Source organism: Petaurus breviceps, unplaced genomic scaffold, assembly GCF_028583685.1.
Source record: "Petaurus breviceps papuanus isolate PSGF00001 unplaced genomic scaffold, PetGlider_PUasm1.0 688, whole genome shotgun sequence".
NCBI classification, from domain to species: domain Eukaryota; kingdom Metazoa; phylum Chordata; class Mammalia; order Diprotodontia; family Petauridae; genus Petaurus; species Petaurus breviceps.
In genome coordinates this window covers 4,202,145-4,225,302 of record NW_027186457.1, presented here as the reverse complement: position 1 = coordinate 4,225,302, position 23,158 = coordinate 4,202,145, and the positions used below count along the sequence as shown (strand labels likewise).

At 39.3% G+C, this 23,158-nt stretch overlaps 1 protein-coding gene across 1 annotated transcript in view; it reads left to right on the top strand.

The window, feature by feature from the left end:
- The window catches only part of FARSB (phenylalanyl-tRNA synthetase subunit beta), a 96,368-nt gene that overhangs the window by 37,588 nt on the left and 35,622 nt on the right, over positions 1 to 23,158 (top strand). The window contains exons 9-16 of the mRNA XM_069104521.1: positions 10,270 to 10,340; positions 12,543 to 12,604; positions 12,695 to 12,746; positions 16,409 to 16,470; positions 16,726 to 16,933; positions 17,376 to 17,456; positions 19,515 to 19,607; positions 20,950 to 21,067. Of these exons, the coding sequence (XP_068960622.1) occupies positions 10,270 to 10,340; positions 12,543 to 12,604; positions 12,695 to 12,746; positions 16,409 to 16,470; positions 16,726 to 16,933; positions 17,376 to 17,456; positions 19,515 to 19,607; positions 20,950 to 21,067 (747 nt within the window). The remainder of the gene's footprint in view (positions 1 to 10,269; positions 10,341 to 12,542; positions 12,605 to 12,694; positions 12,747 to 16,408; positions 16,471 to 16,725; positions 16,934 to 17,375; positions 17,457 to 19,514; positions 19,608 to 20,949; positions 21,068 to 23,158) is intronic.

Genomic DNA, 23,158 nt, shown 5'->3' with positions numbered 1-23,158 from the left:
GCTGAGCCACCTGGCCGCCCCTGGAGGCCCTAATTCAAAGAGACAAACTTGGCCTTATTGGAATCACAGAGACTGTGGGAAGAAGCCCATGCTTGGATTGTGGGTCTAGGTGGTAATACCTTAGTCAAAAGAAGATTTCATGCTAGATGAAATCAGGGGAAGAATTGAATTGTCTCTTAAGAAATTGTGTGAGGAGATTCACAAACCACAGGGGGAAGTACAGCCAGTGGAGAGCATTTAGGTGAAGTTCAGTGAAGGGAGAAACAGAAACAATATTATTGCTAGGATATACCACGATCACCTGGACAGAAAGAGGACAGATATGGAGTCTGAGAAATAGATCATAAGCCTGGCCCAGAACTATGACATTGTTAGAACAGTGTTAGAAAACTTCACTAAGCCAATTATCTACTGGAACACTCTCTGCCAAAAGCAGATCAGCTGATAATGACTTGACTCACCATAGGGATAGTTTCATCCTTCAAAAGGCAGCAGAAATAACAAGGAGAAATTCCATTCTGGATCTGATTCTCACTAGCAGGAAATGGTTTTTGGGGAAGAAGTAAAATCGTCAGAAATTATATAGCCCTTTTAGGTTTGCAAGATGGTTTACAAATATCTCATTTTATCCTCATAACATAACAATACTGGAAGGTAGGTGCTATTATTATCCCCATTTTACAGTTGAGGAAGCTAAGGCGGACAGAGTAATAAGTGTCTGGGGTCAGATTTGAACTCAGGTCTTCTTAATTCCAGATCCAGCACTATATCTATTGTGTTATGGGAACCCTGGGGAGAAGTAATCAGTGTCTCCTAGCATTTGTAATAGTCAAAAAGAATTCATCTAGTTACAATATTATATTCATCCTAGATTATGTGAAAGCACATTTTAAAAAGCTTGGAGCAGATTAGGAGAATCCCATGGACTAAAATGCTAGAGGGGAAGTGAGCTTGGGAGGGATGGGAAATTTTTGAGGATGAAATTCTGAAGATTCAAAAGGAAACAGTTTTAGGGAGGAAGAAAAATGAGATTGTCTAAAGAGATCAATATGGACACACAGAAAATCCAGCAATCACCTTAGATTAAAGACATGTACAAACAGAAATAAGGTTAGGTGATAGAGGATAAATGCAAGAGTGGACTAGTCCTATGAAATTAGTAAGGCCGAAGCTTGGAATGAGTTGAGGCTTCATCTAAGGACAACAAAAAGGAGGTTTTAGAGATGGTTGGTTTTTTGTTTTATTTTTACCATTTTGGGATAGGAAGGATGATCGAGGGAGGGATGGCGTTGCTTGTGCTTTGGGTGAGTGGGATGATGCTGACTGAGAGAAAGCAGAACTGCTTAGTTCCAATTTTGCTTTTTCTCTGTCATGGAGAATGACCTGTATACTGGAAATAAGAACAAAAATGACTAAGAGTTGATACATCACCCAGTATATTTAAGGAGGCAGTGAGCACCTTGTTGCCCTTCATGAATTTAAGATGCCTGGTCCCAATATACCACTTCCCTAGGGTTCTGAAAGATCTGGCAGATGGGATTGCTTAACCATTAACTGAAATATTTGAAAGGTGATGTGAAATGGGAGTGGGACTATAAGATTTGAGAAAGACATATGTCTAAGCTTTAAAAAAAAGAGAGAGAGCACTTTGGGAGCAGGGACTATCTTGCTTTTCTATTTGTATTCCTAGTGCTTAGCATATAGTATTGCTAAATGAATGAATGAATTAATATTATAAATTAAAAAATAAATATTTACACATTTTTTTTTAAAAGGAAAAGAATAGACACTGCAAATTATAAGCCAACCAATGAACTTGACTTTGACTCCTGGGAGAATTCTAGAATTGGTTATTAAAGAATTGGTTAGTGAACTTTAAAGAAAAGTAGTGATTACTGAGAGCCAAGAAGGCTCCCTCAATAACACATTGGACCAGACTAACATCATTTCTTTTTTGGATAGGATCACTATCCTAGTAGCTGAGGGGAATTCTGTGGACATAGTTTATCTAGCGTTTAGCACAGCTTTCAATGCTGTATCTCATTCTGTACATGTGAAGAAGATGGCAGGAGATGTGCCCTCTCTATAAGAGAGTCCATCTGATCAGATGGATTCAGAACTTGGTGGAGAGTCAGACTCAAATTGCAGTTCGTGGTGGTTTGGAAGTCAGCTTGTGTGGCAGGAGTGAAGCAGCCCAGGGGGCTGTGCTTGCCCGGTACTGTTTGATGTTGTGATCACTGCTTTGGGTAAAGACATAGATGGCATGCTCACCAAATTTGCTTATGACATGAAACTTGAAGGGAAAGCTAGTCTCATTGAACTGAATCTATCTAATAAGATGAAATTCAAAAGGGATTAAAAGTAAAGTCTTGCCTTTGGGTACAAATAATCAATTCCACAAATGTATGATAGGGGAGTGGGGTATAGAGAGAGCAGTTGTTTCTGAGTACAAATATTTCTTGACCTTGACCAGCAATGCAATTGCTTAAGCTATATAAATCATAGTTAGTACCAGAGCTATTTACTGACTGTACTGTTCATCCTGCTGTTGCCAGTTATTTCATCTTTCCATTACTTAATTTGCCACATTTGTTCTCCATTAAAGCCCTTCAGTGCACCATCAGTCATGAAGTAGATAGTGGGCAACAGAGTAGAGTCTGGTGAGTCTTACCAAGCCAGAAAGTCTTTGAGTGGGGGTCTGCTAATGGACAGCTGCCTGAGGGCTGCCCTAGTTGATTGTAATTGGTAAACAGGTGATCAGTGTTTCAGCCATGGATTCTTACGAAATAGGAAGAGGTTGTGCTGTTTATCGTGGGAAGAAGTGTTTACAGTAAGGAGAGTAGATCTTTGCCGCATTTGTCAGGCATCTCCAGATTGGAACTAGGAAGGGTCTTATCAGTGAGTTCAGTGATAAGGAACCTTTTTCAGTAGGTCAGAGTTCACTTAGGTCCCCTTTAAGTATCATGTATAATGGAGAAAATATGTGCTGTGTAAAAGTCATTACAGTTTCCCCATAATGCTTATACACAGAAGCAAACCAACATTGTTGTTTGGCATTTTTTAAAAATTTAAATATGTAAACTGCAAGGAAATACAGTTTAATGACATTGAAAGGGAATTATTGCATTCTTTCATATTTATTAAAAATTTTGGGGGCAGCTAGGTGGTAGAGCACCAGCCCTGGAGTCAGGAGGACCTGAGTTCAAATTTAGCCTCAGACACTTGACACACTTACTGGCTGTGTGACCTTGGGCAAGTCACTTAACCCCAACTGTCTTGCCTTCCCCCCTCCAAAAAAAATTTAAGGAAATGTAATTTAATGAGATTTTCTAAATAAGCAATGTAAGAATCCAGTTGTGAGTCAACATTTTCACATATAGTCTGAATCAAAACATGATCAAGGTGCTTGTTTGGAAGAACCTCGTTAAGTAGTGGAACAGTTTTGCTGATTTTTGTGTAGTTATCTTCCTTGACCCAGTTTCTAATCCTTGGGGCTAGGAGAGCTTGTCAATTGAATTCCCAGAACAGCTTGTCTCTGGGTGGTATTCTTTTCTTCCAAGAGGCTGAGGAAGTTGTTATTTAACTCATGCCAGACCTCTTCCCCATCCTCCCCCTGTCTTCACCTCTTACCTTCCTCTGCCTTGTTCTACTTGGTACTCTTAGACTAAAGGAGGTGAGCTAGAGGCTTTATAGGGCTCAGATATACCAAATCCAGGGTGCTGGACTAGTGATGACAGTGTAACAGGGTTGGGCTCTGCTAGCTCTAGTGCCCATGGAAGCTGTGCCTGGAATGTTTCTGTCCCTTGGATTTGTGCATTTTAACAGGAGATAAGGAGTGTCGTCTGGGGCAGATCAGAAAGTGGAAGACTGTTTGCCACATGGTGGTAGCTTGTGAGACTCCCCTGTGGCCTAACGTACTCTCCAGCTTGGTGTCATAGGTCAGTTCCAGGCAGTGGTCATCATCAGCATCATCATTATGCTGCTATTTTGCTGCCTTGACCATGTTTTTGAAGAGCAAGAGGAGAATGCATGCAAAGCCCTCTTGGACAATTTAGGATTGCTTTTTGAATAGGTTTATTATTCTTGTGTGCTGATTTTTTTGCTTTTTACTTAAGGTACCTCTTGTTCTAAAAAGATTGTGAATGAGTATTCTGCAGTGTGTGAATTAGGAAGGACTGTGCTGTAGGTGGCTCCTTGGACATAGGTTGTTCAGAGCTAGAGTGGACTTTGGAGGCCATCTAGTTCAATACATTTATTTTCCCCTTGGGGAAACAGGCCCAGAGAGATGAAGGGACCAGAGTACCTACCTGGGTACTGGCTGAGTTGGGGCTGGGATAGTCACCTAAATTCCAACGTTGAGTTTTGGTCAATACAAATTTAAAAAAAAAAGAATTCTTAATGCAGCTTTGAGTTATGTCCTCTTCATTTTAGTTTGGAGTTTTTCTTTAGTTATGGGACATTAGGAACAACAAAAGAGGAGGTCAGAATAAGGGAGATAATCATCTAAACTTGAGCCATGGCCTTCTCCAAACTTAGACAGTCTTGGCTTTGGAAAACAGGACAATTGATTTACAATTGTCATTGGGTCTGCAGTAGAAAACTAACTTGGCCAAGTTTCTATTCCACCTGCACTTCAAGCTCCCCCTCCTCTCTCTCCTCTTTGTTTTTTTCCTCCTCTTCGCATTCCCCCTCTTTTCTCTCCTCTTCTCCTCCTCCTCTCCCTTCTTTCCCTCCTCTTCCTCCTCCCTTCCTTTTCTGTTCCTCCTCCCTCTCCTCTTCCTCCTCCTTCCCCCCAATTTTTCCAGGTCCATTCTTCTTTCCAGGTCCCCTTCTACTCATGCCATGCCACCAACACCCACCCCCTCTGTCAGTTCTAACTCCAAGCACCCCTGACTCCTTCCCTGTTTGGGAAGGGCAGGGACTGTCTTGTTTGCATATATTTGTATCCTTAGCACACTGCCTGGCACACAGTATACACATAATGGATGCTTTTCATTCATTCATTCCACTGGCAGGGCACTACCACAGCGAGGCATCGGTGCTGGACCACCTTAGTGGAGGGCCTGCATTCTGATGAGTGAAACCGTAATCTCACGTCCCTCACTTGGGTCCCTAAATTCAGACTTGGCTCATTTTCAGAAAGGGTGGATGGTATATGTGTGCCACTTAGGCTTGGCTTATAAATAGTGAGCTGATCATTCTTTCAATGTGTTATTTTATTCTGCATGTGGAGAAAGACTTAAAAAACTGTTAGGGGAAGGCCTCTGCAATTTCCTAAAATGCCTGTCCATCCTTTTACTATTTTCATAAGAATGCTGACATTTGTTTTCTTCCCTTTTTTGGTTGTTGGGTTTTTCTAAAAATCCATCATGTAGCCTTCATGTTATGAAGATATTTGATATTTTTGTGACTAAGGTTTGTTGTAACCTTTTATTTACTCTTTACTAAAGTTTTTCAGTTTATCAAGATTTGTAAGGCATTAGAAAGTGACTTAGAGGCTGGGTGTGGGAGTCTGAGGCTTCTGGTTCACTTGAGTTCAAGATTTCTGAACTGCCGGAAGGCTCAGTTGTTCAGGTATTCACACCAGGTTCAACCCCAGAATCTCCAGGAGTAGGAAGGGGGGCCACTAGACTGCCCAACAAGAAGTGGCCTGGCCCAGGAGGGCCAAGCTGCCATCATCAGTGGTGTCAGCCAGTGAGTGGGGCTGCACTTCCAATCTGAGCAAGATTGGGAGCCCCATTGACTAGGGTTAGGAGGAAGGGTAAACTTTACAGTGGGAGGCAGGGTGGAGAATATGCCCTTTGGGCATCATCTAAATGTGCCTCTTGCTCACTTAATGAATCGTTCTAATACCTGACTTTAAGAATGGGGAGTCTTTTAAACACAGAAGGGACCAATTTTTTTCCTCCCACATAATAGTAACTGGGAGAGTGATTTTTTTATAATTACTACTAGAAGGTATTCCTTCAGAAGGTATTCCCACTCATCATCAAAAATAGTTTCTAATAATAGTAAAAAAAAAATGTGTGTATGTGTATTATATTATTATATGCACACACACATCTGTTTTAAATAGGGATAATGTTAGGGCCTAGAGCTGTAATTTCACTTATATAGGGGGACTCCTGGGTTACCAGTTCAGGCCAGCACCTTCTCTGCAGCTTAGAGTCTTTGAATTGCATATGACACAGACAGTTTGTATCAGAATCCAGACTTGAACCCAGGTCTGCCTGGCTTTGAAGGTAGCTTCTTATTTACTGCTGGCTGGTTCAGTGGGTAGAGTTCCAGGAAGACCTGAGTTCAAATGTAGCCTCAGGCACTTTCTTGGGGTGTGGCCCAGGGTAAGTCTAACCTCTGTTTACCTCATTTTCCTCATCAGTAAAATGAGGCTAATAATAGCATCGACTTCCCCGGGCTGCTGTGAGGACCAAATGAGATAACTGTAAAGAATCCTGCACAGGTCGTGGGGCACTTTGTAGCATTTGTAGACATTTGTATATTATAGGCATTATATAATAGTAGTAGTAGTAGTTCCTGTTATTGCTGAATTGTATTGTTTTTCTACTTTAAAAAATGTTTCATTGAAGTTTTTACATTGTGGTCATTTTCAAATATTACTCCCCCACCTTATCCAATAAATTCTTTTTTTTGGTAACAGAGAAAAACAGAATTTAAGTCAAACCAGCTAACACAAAGCATTTGACCATCTGAGAGCATAGGCAGCTTTCCATTCCTGCAGTGCCCCACTTCTCTGGCTAAAGGAGGGAGATGCATTTCTTTAATAGTAAAAAAATAAAAATCAGTTGCATTGCATAATCATGAAATTTGAGTTTAGTTTGACTCTTACTAACATTGAGTGACTAAACATTGAGTGATCAGGCCCTGGCTCAGAAGAGATTGTAACATAATGTGAAATGACTGTGAGCTTGGCTGGATTTCTTCTTTTCCCCTTCTTTCTAATGTTAAACAGCTGAACTGAATTTCACTAAGCATTATACATATTTTAATTTTTTTTCCTGATGTTCAGCACCTGTTCTAAATTTGAGGGTGATGTCAGTTATTATCTCCTATTCTTTTGGTGATGTTCTCAGTTCAGATTGTTCTTTCTGTAAATATTTGGGTTGTTTGCAGTTTGAGCAGAATTCAAAAGTCTAAAAGGAAATTTCTTTTACTTGGCAGACTTAAACCAGATTCCAAGGCAGAATTAAACTTCACACAGTTCTTGAAGCAAACTCCCAACTGTCCATTCCGGATCGCTCTGGGAAGGATTTTTATTGTCTTGAACTTTATAGTATGACACTTCTCATGGTTGTGATTTATTCAGATAGAAGATTATTTTACCTCTTATTATGGGCATATTTCATCTTTTAATTTCAAATATGAGGATTTACATTGAAGGGGGTGAGCAAAAAATTACAGCAAAGCAGCTTTTAGGACAGAGGAAATAGAAAATCATCCTGAGTGTCAATCATAGGGACAGTGGTGTCAGAGACACAGCACCTGCTGTCTCTGGGCTAAAAGAGCAGGAAGTCCAGTGGCCATCTGTTCTGAGAGCATCATGATTTCCAGGAAATGAACTTCAGGACAGGAAGCTGAGTCAGGCAAGAAGCATTTAGTAAGCCCCTACTGTATGCACAGTGAAAAGACTGAGAAAATGAGTCTGGGTTGGGTTCCGTGGCATTCACTTCCATGCTCTGCCTGGGTCCCTCTGTCTTCTCCATCCTTGCCAAAGCTTACTTAGTGTTAATGATTTGACATTTCAGTGGTGCTTTAGTTGTGTGTTATATCTGTCTTCATGTCAGATGACTGAAACCTGCCTGTAGCAATAAATGTTCTTGAGACATGTCCTTGGTGTAGAATGTGAGTGATCATGATAGACATCATGTAAAGTGAGAGGATTGGAATAGATGATTTCCAAACTCCCTTTTAGATCTTGACATTCAGTGATGCCATAACTAATGGTTTAATACAGATTTTCTTATAGAGAGATGGCTTAACTTTTTTTCTTGTGGGCCTTTCTAATATTTTAAATTAGGTCCTTCGAACCTATTAACTTCTCCATCATTATAAAGTGTATTTAGAAAGTAATTCAGTTTAACTATTATTTTCTGGTTCACTTAAAAACTTTTTGTCTTGATTTCTTCTGTACTTTCTCTAGTCCATTTCCTCCCATTTAAAAAATTCTCTTTCCTAGCTTAATGCTGTTGAAGGTCAGAATACTACAGTTGATGAGAAAACTTAATGAAGTTTCTGAGTACCATCACTTCCAATGAGCAGATCCCTAGTCCATTTTGTATTCCAAAAAGGAGAAGTTTTTATTCTTTATTGGCATAGCCTTTGAGAACATAGGGAGAGGTGGGGTGAGAGACCACAGCACCTGTTGTATCTGGACTGAAAGAACAGAAAGTCTGATCACTATCTGTCCTGAGAGCATCATGGCTTCCAGGGAATGAACTTCAGGGTAGGCAGGTGAGTCAGGCAGGGAGCACACCTACTGTGTGCACAGAGAGAAGATTGATAAAGTGAGGCTGAGTAGGGTTCACTCCCCCCCCCCCGCAATCCTTTCTCCCCCCCAAAAAAACCCAAAAACCAAAACAAAGTTCCCTTTGGTAACTAAGAAGCATCCCTGAGTAGGCTTCAGGCAGTGAGTCCTCTGATGAAGAGCTAGATTCAGAGCCTTCAGATTGCCTAGCGTAAGGAAAAGAAGCCCCTGCCTGGTAATTTCTCTAAAATGTCAGCTGTTAAATGCAAAAGGGGATCATTTGGGGGGCTAGCCATGTGACAAAAAGAACTAGAGGTCAGTAATAATTAGGAGTAGCCTAGGGCTTGGGAGGCACCATTGGGTAACGAAGTCTTGGGAGGGATGGGGGAAAGAGCAATTTGGTTAATTCCCACCGTTCACACTGACAACAGAAATTTGTTGTCTGCATTATTAAAAGACCTTAGACTTTTTTTTTTCCCTAAAGAACTAAATAACTTCAAGCTTTACGGTCTGTAGCACTGTTTCCACAACACTCCATTCAGGTACAGTAGCCCTTTAGGGCCTTCCTGTACCCTAGTAAGGGGACCTCAGCTAGGGGACAGCTTTTTATTGCTAGGTAGGTTATTACAGATCCCCTGAAGAAGGGTTTAGTGTGTGGAAATGTTTTCAGCATCTTCCTGCTTGTGTTTAGCTCCCTGATTTCAGCTTATGAAGTCGTTTTTGCTGTTTAGGATATGACAATCAGACCAAATATATTTTATGAAAAAAACCTATGCATCATATTGGCCCCATATAGGCCTTTCAGACTCATAACATTAAAGGTACAATTTATGCTGTTACTTTGTTTTGTTCAGTGTCTAGAATTGATAGTTCATATAGCAAGCAGAATATAAAGAAAATTATTGCCTGGTTACCAAGAAATTGTAAATTTATTGTAAGTTGGAGTCATAGTTTATGGTCAGTGCCAGAGATAATATTCAAATACAGATTCTCAGCCTTCCAAATCTGTGTTCTTTCCATGAACGCTTGCTGCCTCTATTCTTCTCTCCCCCAGGCTGAAATACTTCTGAGAGCACCCCATCTATCTTGGTATACTCAGCTGGTACCATTGTGCTTTGCACATAGTAGGCACGGAAATATGTGTCGAAGTGATTAAAATAAATAAAATGATTAACATATTCAGTTTTAGAAATCAGGAAGGTGTATAGTACATTTTAGCAGGATTTTTCATTAAGAAGGTAACAATTTTAATGACCTGTCACATAAAGGATTACATCTCAACTAGCTGGAAAATTGTTCAGGCATTCTGATTAGCTGAAGTCTACTATATTTGGAAATGTTGGTTCACAGATATTGGTTGTAAATATGATTCAGACAGCTTTTTTTGGAAGGGGTTAAGTTGTCTTTCAAAGAAGTGGACCTCTCCCCATAAAGACCTCTTTATTTTACAAAGTCCCTGGAATTTAACTGTAGGCGTTCTCTCCAAGCCAGAAGATTCTAACTTCAACTAAATTTTAATTTCTCTTTTGTTTTACTGTTCTTTTTTTTTTTTTAAATAGGAATTGCGGTTAAGTAACTTGCTCAAGGTTACATGGCCAGGTGTTTCTGGGTGGGTGCTAAGTATCTGAGACCGGATTCGATCCCAGGTCTCCCGACTCTGGGGCTGGTGCTCTTACTTACTTGTTTTACTATTCTTGCAATAAAAAGGCACTCATGTTCTTGTATGATGAAAAGCCTTTGTCTTTCTAAAATTGATCTTTTGGAATTTTGTTTTATACTTATTGTAGGTGATCATTCAAAAATCACATTAAAAACCAGGAACGTGTTTATTGAATGCACAGGAACTGATCTTACTAAGGTAAATGGAGCCTGAATTCTCTTTCGTGTGCTGCAAGACCTTTATGTTTCTACTTATATTCTTATACCAGATATTTACATTTTAAAATAATGAATGTTCAGGGTAGGCACAGTTTAGCACAGGGAGGTCAGAATAGTCCATGCTTTGGTTTTGGTGCTTCTTTCATGTGGCACAGATCAAGTACTTACTAGAAAGGAATGCCTTCTTAAGTACTTGGTAAATAATTTGGATTCACTATAGACATAAAGATGATTTCTGTAGAAAAATCTGGACTGTTATATGATGGCCTCATTCTTACCCATGATGCCTATTTCACTTGTTTTCCATCCTTATAGTTTTTTGATTGGTTTGCTGTGGAGTCTTAATTACTGCATGAGCTCTCCACCTTAGTTTTTTTGTTTTGTTTTGAGTAAGGCATAAGAAGCTGGCAACTAAGCAAGTTGCCGCAGAGGCTACTTTTGGACCTCTCAACCCACAGATGGCTAAGGGGTCAGAAGGAGTTACAGGGGTCCCTCTGCTGGCACTGTATGTAGGACTCTGTTTCATAGAAGGCTCATTGTCTTAGAGACTAGTAACAATATACCCCAATTAAAATTTACATTTTTCATATTTATCTGTAGAAATATTATCAAAACAATGTAGCTTTTATTACCTTACTCCTAAAGATGTGTTGTCTGTAAATCAAAAGACCTTAGATACCTTCCCTAAAGGATTAAATCATTTCAAGCTATATTGTCTGTAACACTGTTGATACAGGAGATATATTTCCTTGAAGTTTTGTATGATTTGCTTTGTATGAATTGCTCTCTTATTTGATTTTTAAAGTTCTTTTTGAGCCATATTAGGAATTCTTTTTTTTTTTTAAAGCAATTGGGGTTAAGTAACTTGCTCAAGGTTACACAGCTAGTTATTTCTGGGTGTGGCACTAAGTATCAGAGCCTGGATTAGATCCCAGGTCATCCCGACTCTGGGGCTGATGCTCTTACTCACTGCGCCACCTGGCCACCCCGATATTAGGAATTCTTTTTGGGCCTGAGAACAATTCACATTTTTCTTTGAGGTTTTAGGTGTAGCAATTTTGACTTTGTTTTCTTCTGAGTTTGTTTTTTACCTTCCCTGTCACCATAGTAACTTTCTTTGGTCAGGATCTTTTTTTGTTGTTGACTTATTTTCCAGCCTATTTCTTGACTTTTAACTTTATATTAAAGTTGGGCTCTGTTCCTGGAATGGAGGGGGCACTATGTCAGCTTCAGGATTTTTGTAGAGTTAGTTCTGGGTATTTATAAACTTTCAGTTCTTCTGAAGTGGTATGACCTAAGGAGATATGTGTTTCTGCTCTCTTGGCCTGTGTTCTGGTCTGCAAGTGAAAACAAGAACTCTTTTCTTCCCTAGAACTGTGCCTAGGGTCCCTGCTCCACCAGGGCTGCAAGCTTTCATGTGCTAGTGCTTCTCCTTGTCCTGGGATTGTAACCCTAGCCTATCACCTAGATCCCTGTATTGGCAGCGCTACAGAGTCCTGCACCCAGTGCCAGCAGAGGGACCCTGTAGCTCCTTCTGACCCCTTAGCCATCTGTGGGTCGAGAGGTCCAAAAGTAGCCTCTGTGGCTATTGATTGAATGACTCCTTAGGTCTGCTGCTTGTTTTCTGGGGTATAGCCTGCACTCCACTTTCACCCTGGTTTGATACCTTTCTTGCTGACCTTCTAAGCTGTCTTAGGTTGGAAAATTGTTTCACTCCATCCTTTTATTTGAAGTTGTTTGGAGAGAAATTTGGGAGAGCTCAGGCGAGTCCCTGCCTTTTCTCCCCCATCTTGACTCTGCCCACAGCTTTATATGATTTTTAGCTTACCAAAGCAATTTGTATTTTAAAAAACATGTCCTTGTGTCGTAAGTATAAAGATAGTTGAAATTTTCTTAGTGTTTCAGTTGTCTTTGAAGGAAGAATCCTAATAGAGGATGGATTTGTATTTGCTACAGATGCAGAACTGAGACTTTGATAACTCCAGAACTGGAGAGCACAAAGATAGGAACTGAACAATCATGGCCCATGAGCTTGTCTTTCACCCCTATCCTTAGACAGTACATGGAGAATTCCAGTTCTAGGAAGCTAGAAAGAGGACTGCTGAATACTGCTCAGTCGTTAGTCATTTTCCATCTTAGCTGTGAAGTATAGATGGTCACAATAGTGTTTTTCTTTCTCCAGGCAAAAATAGTCCTTGATGTCATTGTCACAATGTTCAGTGAATATTGTGAGAAGCAGTTTACGTAAGTAGGACAAATTACTATCCCATATGGCCAGGCTTTCCTATTGTGAATGACCAAACTAAGAAATCAGTTGGTGGTTTTCTCTTTCAGGGTTGAAGCTGCTGAAGTAATTTATCCTGATGGGAAATCCTATATGTATCCAGTAAGTGTTAACAGTAACAACAATAACAACAACTAATGTTTGTATAGTGTTTTAAGATTTGCTAAGTGTCATAAGTATTATCTTATTTGATCCTCACAATAATCCTGGGAGATAGGGGCTATTATTATTTCCATTTTACAGAGAAGGAAACTGAGGCAGAGGTGAAGTGACCTATCTGAGATCCCGTCAGCTTGTATCTGAGGCCAGATTGGAACTCAGGTCTTCCTGACTCCAAGGCCAGCGCTCTATCCAATGTACTACTCTGTTGACTGGGAAGAAGAACCCTTGTGTAAGGAGAAGGCTCTGAAAGGCACAGCATGCTATAACCTCTTTGACCTAACTTTTTAACTGGGTAATTTGCAGTTCCACCTCTGGCAAGGATACACATTCATCACCCCAGACTCAATTAGTCTTGTTCAGTCATCTGAAATCAGAAGTTGCTAAAGGCCATTGCTGTAACCAATAAATCATTTCAAATGTATCATCAGACCTAGTTCAGTAGGTAGTGCAGCTGTTGTCAGGGTCTAAAACCTTAATAAAAAATCCAAGCCTCTAAGCCCCCAGGGGAGCTTAGTGTAACCAGTGCAACAGGTGACAATGTGGAGACTGCTCAGGGTCATAATTCTGCCTTAGTAAGGATGTTACCATGTTAGGTTTTATCTGTATGCAGTCAAACCCTTCGGAGCGGCTCATGAGGAGAAGCCAAGAGCCTGGAAGGCCGCTCTTAGTCTTTATATGTACCATTTGAAGGGTGTGGAATCTGTAAACAGTTCCTGCCTCATGAGCGAAGTAGGGTTTGCCATCAGGAATGGTGCTGTTCACAGCAATATAAAATGAGAATATTTGTGTAGCTATAAAAAGGGGGAAGTCAGTCTGGTTGGGGGATTCTTAACCCTGTTTTAGTAAATTCTTGGTTTGAATGAGAGAATGCCTAGCCTAGTTAGCTTGCTTGAATGGAAGTTAAAAAGAAGTAAATGTTAGCTTTGTATAAGTAAACTTTGTATTTAGCTTTATATAAGAAACTTCCTCGCTTAGAGCTGCCATACAAGAAGCCTCCATTTGTCAGGAATGTGGTAGAAAGGATTCTTATGAAGGTGAGGGTTGAACTAGATGACCTCTGAACACCCTTCCAGCTCTTAAATTCTTTGGGCTCAGTTTTGGTACAGAATAATTGTCTTTAAAAAACAAACAAGGGGCGGCTGGGTGGCACAGTGAATAGAGCACTGGCCCTGGAATCGGGAGGACCTGAGTTCAAATCTGGCCTCAGACACTTAACACTTACTAGCTGTGTGACCTTGGACAAGTCACTTAACCCCATTTGCCCTGGCTTACCCCCTCCAAAAAGGCAAAAAAAACAAAACAAAAACAAAACAAAACAAACTTGATGTTTAACCCTAAGAAATAGGTTTTTATAAAATCTGTGTATTGCTCAGATGTTAATATAAATGTTGTATTAAACATTTGAGAATGAGGTATGAGTTTTTAAATTTGGTTAATTTTTTTCTTACGTATTGCTATCCATTTTGAGATGATAAAAAAGGTCCCTTAGGTCTAAATTGGTATTCTTATACAAGTGAAATAGCATGATTTTTCCAAGTGGTATATAGTTTTTAGAGACAATTATTTTTAAAAAGTATTTGTGATGCTAGGAATGTGGAGAGAGAAGTAGAATCTTAGGAAGTTATTTCATCCATTCCTCCACTTTGAAGCAAAACTTGGAAATGTGAGGACGTATCATTGCTTATATTTTTATAAAGCTTTTTATGTTTACAAATGTCAGTGACAATTAGAAATTTGAAAGGAATTCAGAAACTGATCAAGGGTATGCCATTTTTACATGATTAAGATGCCCAAGGTAGATGGAAAAATGTAAGCTTTTAGGTTTCGCACTTTCTGGAGCATATCCTTTCCTTTCTGTTGAGCACATTGTTACTGCCAGGATTCTCCTCGACAGCTGCAGTCTGGCAGCACCCACCGAGAGTGTTCTGAGAATCATGGCCTCAGTGTGATGGTGTGGCCAGCCTCTCCAACAGCACCAGAGGACTGGTCTGGGAGATGGCTTTAAGGAGGGCCTGGGATGGAAGGGAAGGCATCCCCTAGGACAGAGGTTCTTAGTCTTTTGTGTCATGAGCTGCTTTGGAACTGGGGAAGGAAGGCTATCTGTGGAGCCCTTCTCAGAAGAATGTTTTTAAATGCGTAAAATAAAAAACACAGGACTGCAGAAGAAGCCAGTTATATTGAGAGAGTATTCAAGCCTTTTTTGAAAGTTCACAGATCCCAGGTTAATAAGCCCCACTTTAGACAAAGGGCAAGTACTAAGGACAAGAGCTGTTTAACACTCTCAATGCCAGGTCTTTCCTATGGCACCACAGGGACAGGCAGATGCAGGAGCGAGGGAAGGCGCAGATGGGTATGATGGGCAGTAGGCCCATTCTACAGCTGAAAACTGAAACCCAAACAGGGCAAAAGACTTACTGCTTTAGAAAGAGCTTACTAAGCATTTTTTAAAAAAAATTCTTTAAGCTGTAGTGACTTAAGAATCTGTATTGGCTTTTTTAATTGAGTAGCAATGTGCATAGGGAAGAAGAGGGAGGTAAGCATTTATTCAGCACCTACTCTACGTCAGGTACTGTGATGAACACTTTACCAGTATTATCACATTTGACCTTCACAACAACCCTGCAAGATGATTATGGTCCTGATTTTATAGTAGAGAAAACTGGGACAGACAGAGATTAAGTGACTTACACAGGATTGAATAGCTGAAACTGGATTCAAACTCCAGTCTTCCTGACTCCAGATTCAGTGCTCTCTCCACTCTCCCACCTCTCTGCCTCTTTAGTGAAAGAGCGCCCAACTTGTAGTCAAAGTCCTGGATGTGAATCCTTCCTCAAACAGTTACCATCTGTGTGACCATCAGCAAGATGTTCAGCCTCTCAGAGCCTCCATTTCTCCCCTCTGTAAAATGGGGACAATATATAATATTTGTATAACCTCACAGGATTATTGTAAGGAAAGAACTTAATATTCTTTAAAGAATTATTCAAATATATGAATTTTTATTGCCTAGTGCTTAACACACTTTTAATATTCTGCTCCCACATTTCATTCTTTGGATTTTGTCTTTCTTAAGTCTATGATCATTGATCAATAGGCCATCTAAACTTGAGAAGAATTCTGGGACTAATGTAAAAATAATGTTATCTTTAATTGTGGTTTTCTTTTCACCCTAATTTGACCTGTCAGACTTGCCAAAATCTCAAGCCCAGTTCAAAAACTGTTGAGGTGATATAATGTACCAGTGCTTTGCTATTGGAAAGACTGGTTAAGTCTTCAAAAAACATTGTTCAGTGTTTTATTCCTTATTCAGAGGTTTACTTAAGAGAATCTTTGTAATATTTCGTAGTGAGTTGATTAGTAAGTAATACATTCATAGATCTGTCTGTCAAGGAAGGAATCTTTTAAAATTAGTTTTTTCATATAAAGTATAATGTTCTGAAATACTGAACTAATCCTAATTCATCTGCCTTTTTAAAAAAATCCATCTAAGATGGTGATTAAATTTTTTTTAAAGTGGGATTAGGAATCATTGAAATCTGTATCCTAATGTAAAATGATTTAATTTTCTTGTATGTTTTATAAAATCTTTTCCTTCTCCATAGGAATTAGCTTACCGAAAGGAGATGGTGAAAGCTGATTTAATTAACAAGCAAATTGGAATCAGGTATGCTATGGAAAACTCATTCATACTCATTTAAAAGATATACAGGAATAAAGAGCAAATTATATTTTATCTTATCTCAAGGAATGTTTGGGAAGGTCTTTCCATCTGGAATTAAGAAGGTAGTATAATACAAAATATCATATCTCTTATTTTAAAATCAATTCATAAGGAAGCTTGTGACGTAGTTACAATTTTTTTTTCAAAATATAATAATGCTTTTTAAAATGTAATGAAATTTTCATTTTCCTATTTCAGTGAAACTCCAGCAAGTCTTGCAAAGCTTCTGACCAGGATGTATTTAAAGTCAGAAGTCATAGGGGATGGGAACCAGATAGAGATTGAAATCCCTCCAACCAGAGCTGACATTATCCATGCCTGTGATATTGTAGAAGATGCAGCTATTGCTTATGGTTATAACAACATTCAGATGACTATACCGAAAACGTACACCATAGCTAATCAAGTAAGATTGCACCCTTAAATAAACACCCCTTATTGTTAGTAACTGACTATTGAATGCCAGGAGGGTTTGGGGAAAACAGAGCATAAGAATTAAACAATATTTTGACATGCTTTGCTATGAGAAGCATTTGCAGTGGATAGGATACAAAACAGATGCCCAACTGATTAGAGCAAGTTGGAGACCTATGGTGGCTAGTTCTTTGAAAAAAGACAGGTTTCAGACTTGGAGCCCTTGCTGACTCTCTAATGGGGAAACTCATTTTCTCAAGTTGGGTCCAAAGACAGACACTGTGTGTGTTTGTGAGTGAGTGGTAGTGTGCTTATCAGCAAAGGAAAGATGCTTCGCCTCCATAATAATTTGCCCTTTCTTGTACTAGAAACCATTTAAGAAAAATGTGAACTTTTTTGAGGTTAAGTAGTACAAATATAATTTTATCTTGCAGTTACCTCTGAATAAGCTCACAGAACTCCTGAGGCATGACTTGGCAGCTGCAGGATTCACTGAAGCCCTTACCTTTGCTCTGGTATGTCTTACTGGCCTGCATTGTCTGAATGATGCCTTACTTTTTTGAGCTTTAAGCATGTATTTCATTATCTTATCATAATGTAATAAGAATATAAGAAATATACAGTAATCTTGGCAAGTTGGCATTTGCTGATGCTACTAGCAGCCCCTCTGCAAGAACTGGTGGTGTTTGTGGAATGTAAATGTGGATGCTTGCTTTGATTCTCTGCTACAAGTAGAGAAGGAGAAAGCCAAGTAATTGAAATAGCATCTCATACGTTAAACTGTAGCATGGGCTCATTATGGATTTCACAACTAAATTATCTTAGCATTTTCTAGTCTGGATTTCATCATGGCAATGCCCACTAGATGCCGCCCTAGTTAAAGACTTGACAACTGTTCTGCATTATTACCTACCTTGGGGGATTTGTTCACATCTTCAGACATTTGCTTTGAGTTCAGAAGTTAACATGAAAGGCTTATATGAGGAAGTAGATTATTTATAGAATTAGATGGAACAAAACACATTGACCATTTAAAAACATATCTATGAATTGTAGTTCCCTGGCTTTTCTATAAAGTCTAGCATCTCTGTGTTGTCTGTTCTCTTAGTGCATGGCTTTCCAAACACATTACACCCTAACAGAAGTTGAGGGGGAGAGGGACCTAATCACCTTCTCATATCTCATTCTCTAGTTTGTTCTTTTTTTTTTTTTTAAGCAATTGGGGTTAAGTAACTTGCTCAAGGTTACACGGCCAGTTATTTCTAGGTGTGGTGCTGAGTATCTGAGCCCGGACTCGATCCCAGGTCATCCCGACACTGAGGCTGGTGCTCTTACTTGCTGAGCCACCTGACTGTCCCATAGTTTGTTCTTTTTAATGGTGACACGTTGCAGTAGCACAACTCATTTAGCTTATGGAGTATGCTAAGAGAGCAATTTTTCATTTCATTTTTTTCAGTCCTTAGGTTTCATAGTGCAGCCTGTCCTGGTGTAGGAATCAGAAGGCAGGTACTTTGCATTGCTTTTTGCAGTAACAAAGGCCCCAAATGTTGCACTCAGTCATACATTGTTAATTTGGGTCTTTTTGTTGATAACTCTCATTCTGATGACTTTTTAATCTTAATAAATAGATTTCATGAGGATATATCAGTTTCTTTACCTAAATAAAATATAGAGTATCCCACTCAAGGGACTTCGTAGGATACTGCAGGGATCAATATCCCTTAGCTCTGTTTATTGGAAATGGGTATATAAGTCTGCTGGTACAGTCATTTCCAAGTTAAGACTAGGTTCCTTCCTCTAAGAAGTGAACATTAATTTTTGTATGAAATATTGCTTACTTCCTGTGGTGAACTATTGGTCTCAATGTGTCACTTTCATAGCTTCAAATTGGAACCCCTTTTTTGGGACATCATTGTGCTTGTCTCACCACTCTTTATTAATGGGCTATCTATGCATAGAGCAGATACTTAGAGGATCTTATATTTAGAGCTGGAAAGATATGTAGACACCATTCCTCCAAGCCCCCTCATTTTACAGATGAGGAAACTGAGGCCCATAGAGTTTAAATGACTTGTCCAAAGCCACATAGCTAGAAAGTAGCAGAGCCTAGATTTGAACACAGGTGCTCTGATGCCAAATCTAGCTTAGTTTGTGCTACATTGTGCTGCCTCTGTACGAGGTAGTGTATGATGTGTACCCATAATAGTGCTCTGAGCACATTGCTGTAGGCGTTCATAGAAGGGAGAGGAAGAACGGAGAATGGAAAAGTTGGTTAAGGCTGGACCGTGGAAGGCACAGGTACAGCACCTGTCAGCATCTTCATGACGTATTCCGTTCGGTTTCATGTGTTGGCAAGAAAGTATCAGCACCACAGCAATGGAAACTGATAAGTAGCATGTGTTGCGGACTGTTTTTATGGATACAGAGAGACCGTTTTAGCACATTGAGTTGAACATAGAATAAAGAGGCCTGACTTAGGAGAGGGTAGTAAGGCGACATACAGAGAATGACACATCTTTATTTGAAGTTTAGCCATTTCTATGGTAATCTGTTCTAAACGTGTTGTTTCTCAGTGCTCACAAGAGGATATTGCTGATAAACTTGGCATGGATATTTCTGCCACGAAGGCAGTTCACATAGCCAACCCCAAGACAGCAGAATTCCAGGTAAGCGTTTTGATGGCTGAGCAATTTACTGAATCCCATGAGATTAGTGCTTAGCATGTATACTAATGCAGAGGGAGAATGTAGCATGATATCTTTTTGTTTGAAATGAAGTAGGACACTGTCCCAATTCCTTTCCTAAAAGAATGAAACCATTTTGTTACCTTCTTCCCATTACCAAAGCTTACTTTGTGTCTCTCTGTAAGTCATCTGCATGTAAATGACATATGCAGATAAAATAATACAGACAAACCCTCCCTAACTTACAAAACTGGGACTTTTGAATAACCTGTACATGGAAATAGTTAAGGAGCCTGGTACCCGAGTCTCTGTCTCCAATTCCATGGGTGCAGTTGCCTTTTATTTCACATTTGGCTAAGGTTAGAGAGACTGAAAGAAGTGCCCTCATTTTGAGCAAATGTTTGCAGTTATGAAAGCTGCATTTTCTTAATGCAGATATGGACATATATAGAGTTAACAGATTGGTGAAGCCCAGACATACTCTTATACATTCCATGATTCTTGTTCTTGCTGAGGAAGTAAGATGTGTTCGTATTACTCTACTCAGAATATGTTTTCCAAATGAACCTATTATAAGTGGTGGTTTATGTAGTTAAAAATACTAAAATACTAGCCTCCTTCCTTTAAAAACAGCTGTCTGATAAAGCAGTTGCAGTTGATAGCATATGTAGTTTTTAGTGCTTATAATTTACAATTTCTTAACAGAAAGGAAGGTTCTGTATTTTAATATCACTCCTCTAGAAACCCGACTGGTCACTCTATTTAACTTGAGTTCTTTTGTTTGCATGTAGGTTATTGTGGTCATTATACATATTAGTCTTTTGACTCTGCTTTCTTCCCTTTAAATTCCTATGTATCTTCAAATGTTTCTCTGAATTGTTTGTGTTTGTCTTATTCTTTATGACACAGTAATAGTCCATTCCATTCACATACCACAGTTTATGTAGCCATTTTCCAGTTGGTGGGCTTCTACATTGTTTCCAGTTCTTTACTGACACAAAAAGTACTGCCGTGAATGTTTGTGTATATGTAGGACCTTTCTGTCTTTGACATCTTTAGGACATAGTCTAAGCAGTGGAATCAGACTGATTTTTAATATGGTTTTGTTTTCAGCAAGAGTCGTGCTTTTTTTTCTTATACATAATATCCTTCTGGTAACAATTGTTTTAAAACTATAGTGTTGCTGGAGAACACTTTAAAATTTGAGTGATGATACGTTAAACGAATAATAAAGTTTAAGCAGTCCAAAAAAAGTGAGGGGAAATGGTACTTTTTTGAAGTCACGTTAAGTTTCACAGGCATAGGGTTTATGCTTGACCTGCAGGTAGCACGTACAACTCTTCTTCCTGGGCTCCTGAAGACAATTGCTGCTAATAGGAAGATGCCCCTACCTCTGAAACTGTTTGAAATTTCTGACATTGTATTAAAGGATTCCAGCAGAGGTAAGAACTTTTTTCAACACTGATTGTTTTATTTAAAAGAACTTGCAACGGGAAAAAAAAGTAATAATACCCCAAAAGTTGGTCTATTAAAATCTTAACCTAAGAGAGTAATCTCTATGGGGCAGGAGTTCTTAACCTGGGGTCTATAAATTTGCTTATTAAACACTTTGAAAGCTGTATGTCAATATAATTTATTTCTTTTGAATCCTATATATTTTATTTTCTTTGTCTAAAACCATTATTCTAAGGAAAGATCCATAGGATTTGCTAAACTGCCAGAGGGGTCCATGAAACGAAAAAACGATTAAGAATTCCCTGTTCTAGGACATTTAACATTTTCTCTTATATTCCATGGTTATGTTCATATTCTTTTTACTTGTAATGCTTGTCATTCTCACTCAGAATTGGCAACAATAATTGTATTCACTATGAGTGTGTGTCTTGTATCAGGTTTTGCTTATTTCTGCATGGTCTGGTAATTATGAGGGCAGGGATTGTCACTTGGTACTTTGTGTAACATTTGACTCACAGTGGGTGCTTAATAAATATATAGTATGTTTAGTAGGTACCTGTACCAAGTGCTAGTGAAATCTGTTCCAGATAAATGCCCCTGGGCACTGTTTGGTGGGGCTAGTCAGAAAGTGATTGTTTCAAGCTGGATACCCAGCTATCCCTCAGTATGTAGTGCCTCCAAATGATTAAGCTACTGCCAGTGTTTCCTAGGATCCCTGGAACTAACAACTTCAATCCCAGTATTGTTTAATCAGCCATTCATCCTTTCAGACTCTTTGGGGGGAGAGAGAGAGAGACAGAGACAGAGAGAGAGTATGTGTGTGTGTGTTTTAGTAAAACTTTTAGAAAGATCTTTTTTTTTCAGTATTATCCTAAAACATTTATTTGACATCACTTGTGTCAAGTTGAAGAGATCCAAACCTGAATGCTGTACATCTCCAGAAACAGTTGCTCATTATTATAATCAATAACATTATCTGTAGGTGGAATATACATGGCAGGTTTTCCATATTGGACAGGCCTAACTCTTAGAAATTAAAAAAGACTAGATAAAGAAGAAATTGTGTTTGATCTTAGAGTCAGTAGCCCTCTCAGTCCTCAAGTGTGGCCCTTTGACTGAATCTAATTTCAGCTTTGAGATTCAATGGGCCACATGTGGCTTCGAGGCCGAAGGTTCCCCACTTCTGTAGACTTTACTGAGCATAGGAATGCTTTTCAGAGCTACTTGTTAGAGAAACCACTCTGGCAGCTGGTTGGAAGATGGATTAAACTGTTTAGAAGCTTTTGCAACCGTCCTGAGGAGGTGAGGATAGTGACTGTTAGAGAAAAGGTCATGTACTTTAGATGTGTAAAGTTAGAAACAGTAAACTGATTGATCTTTAGAGTGAGGGAGAGTAAAGAATCAAAGATGGCCTTGAGGTTGTAGCACCTGGGCAACCAGAAGGATAGTTTGTCCTCAACAATACTAGGGAAGTTGGAAGAGGCAGGGCTGGGGGGAAGGTAGCATCGTGAGACATCTCATAGGTAGGCTTGTCTCTTATCAATGTGCTTTCCAAAATACGTTTTGCCACGGTGATATGAACAGTGAATGTGTGTACTTTGGGCTAGGAGTAGAATTTAGGCTCCGGGCCTGCCTGAACTAATCATCCAGGGCAAGTTCTCAGTTTCATTAAGTGTCAGATTTTATATAAGATGAAGATAACAATCTTTACCCTACTTGTCTCATAATGTTATTGTGAGGATAAAAAGTGAATGTACATAAATGCATTTAGAAACATAGGAAGCACCCTACAAATTCAAGGTGTTATTTACCTGATGTTAGGTTGTATGCTAAGTCTCAAGAATAAGCCAGCCCAACATGAGAGACCTGCCATGTGTATTCTACCTATGGATAATGTTATTTTTTTATAATGAGCAACCTGTTCCTGGACATTCTTGCTCATTCTTTGTGACTTATCCCTTGCCTCCCATTGTAAATGGAACAGGCAGAGCTCTTACCAGTCACTGCCCCAGAACACAGAACTTGCCCTCTAAGAGGACCTTTATTAGCCCCTGAAGGTGATCTGGGTGACAGGAAAT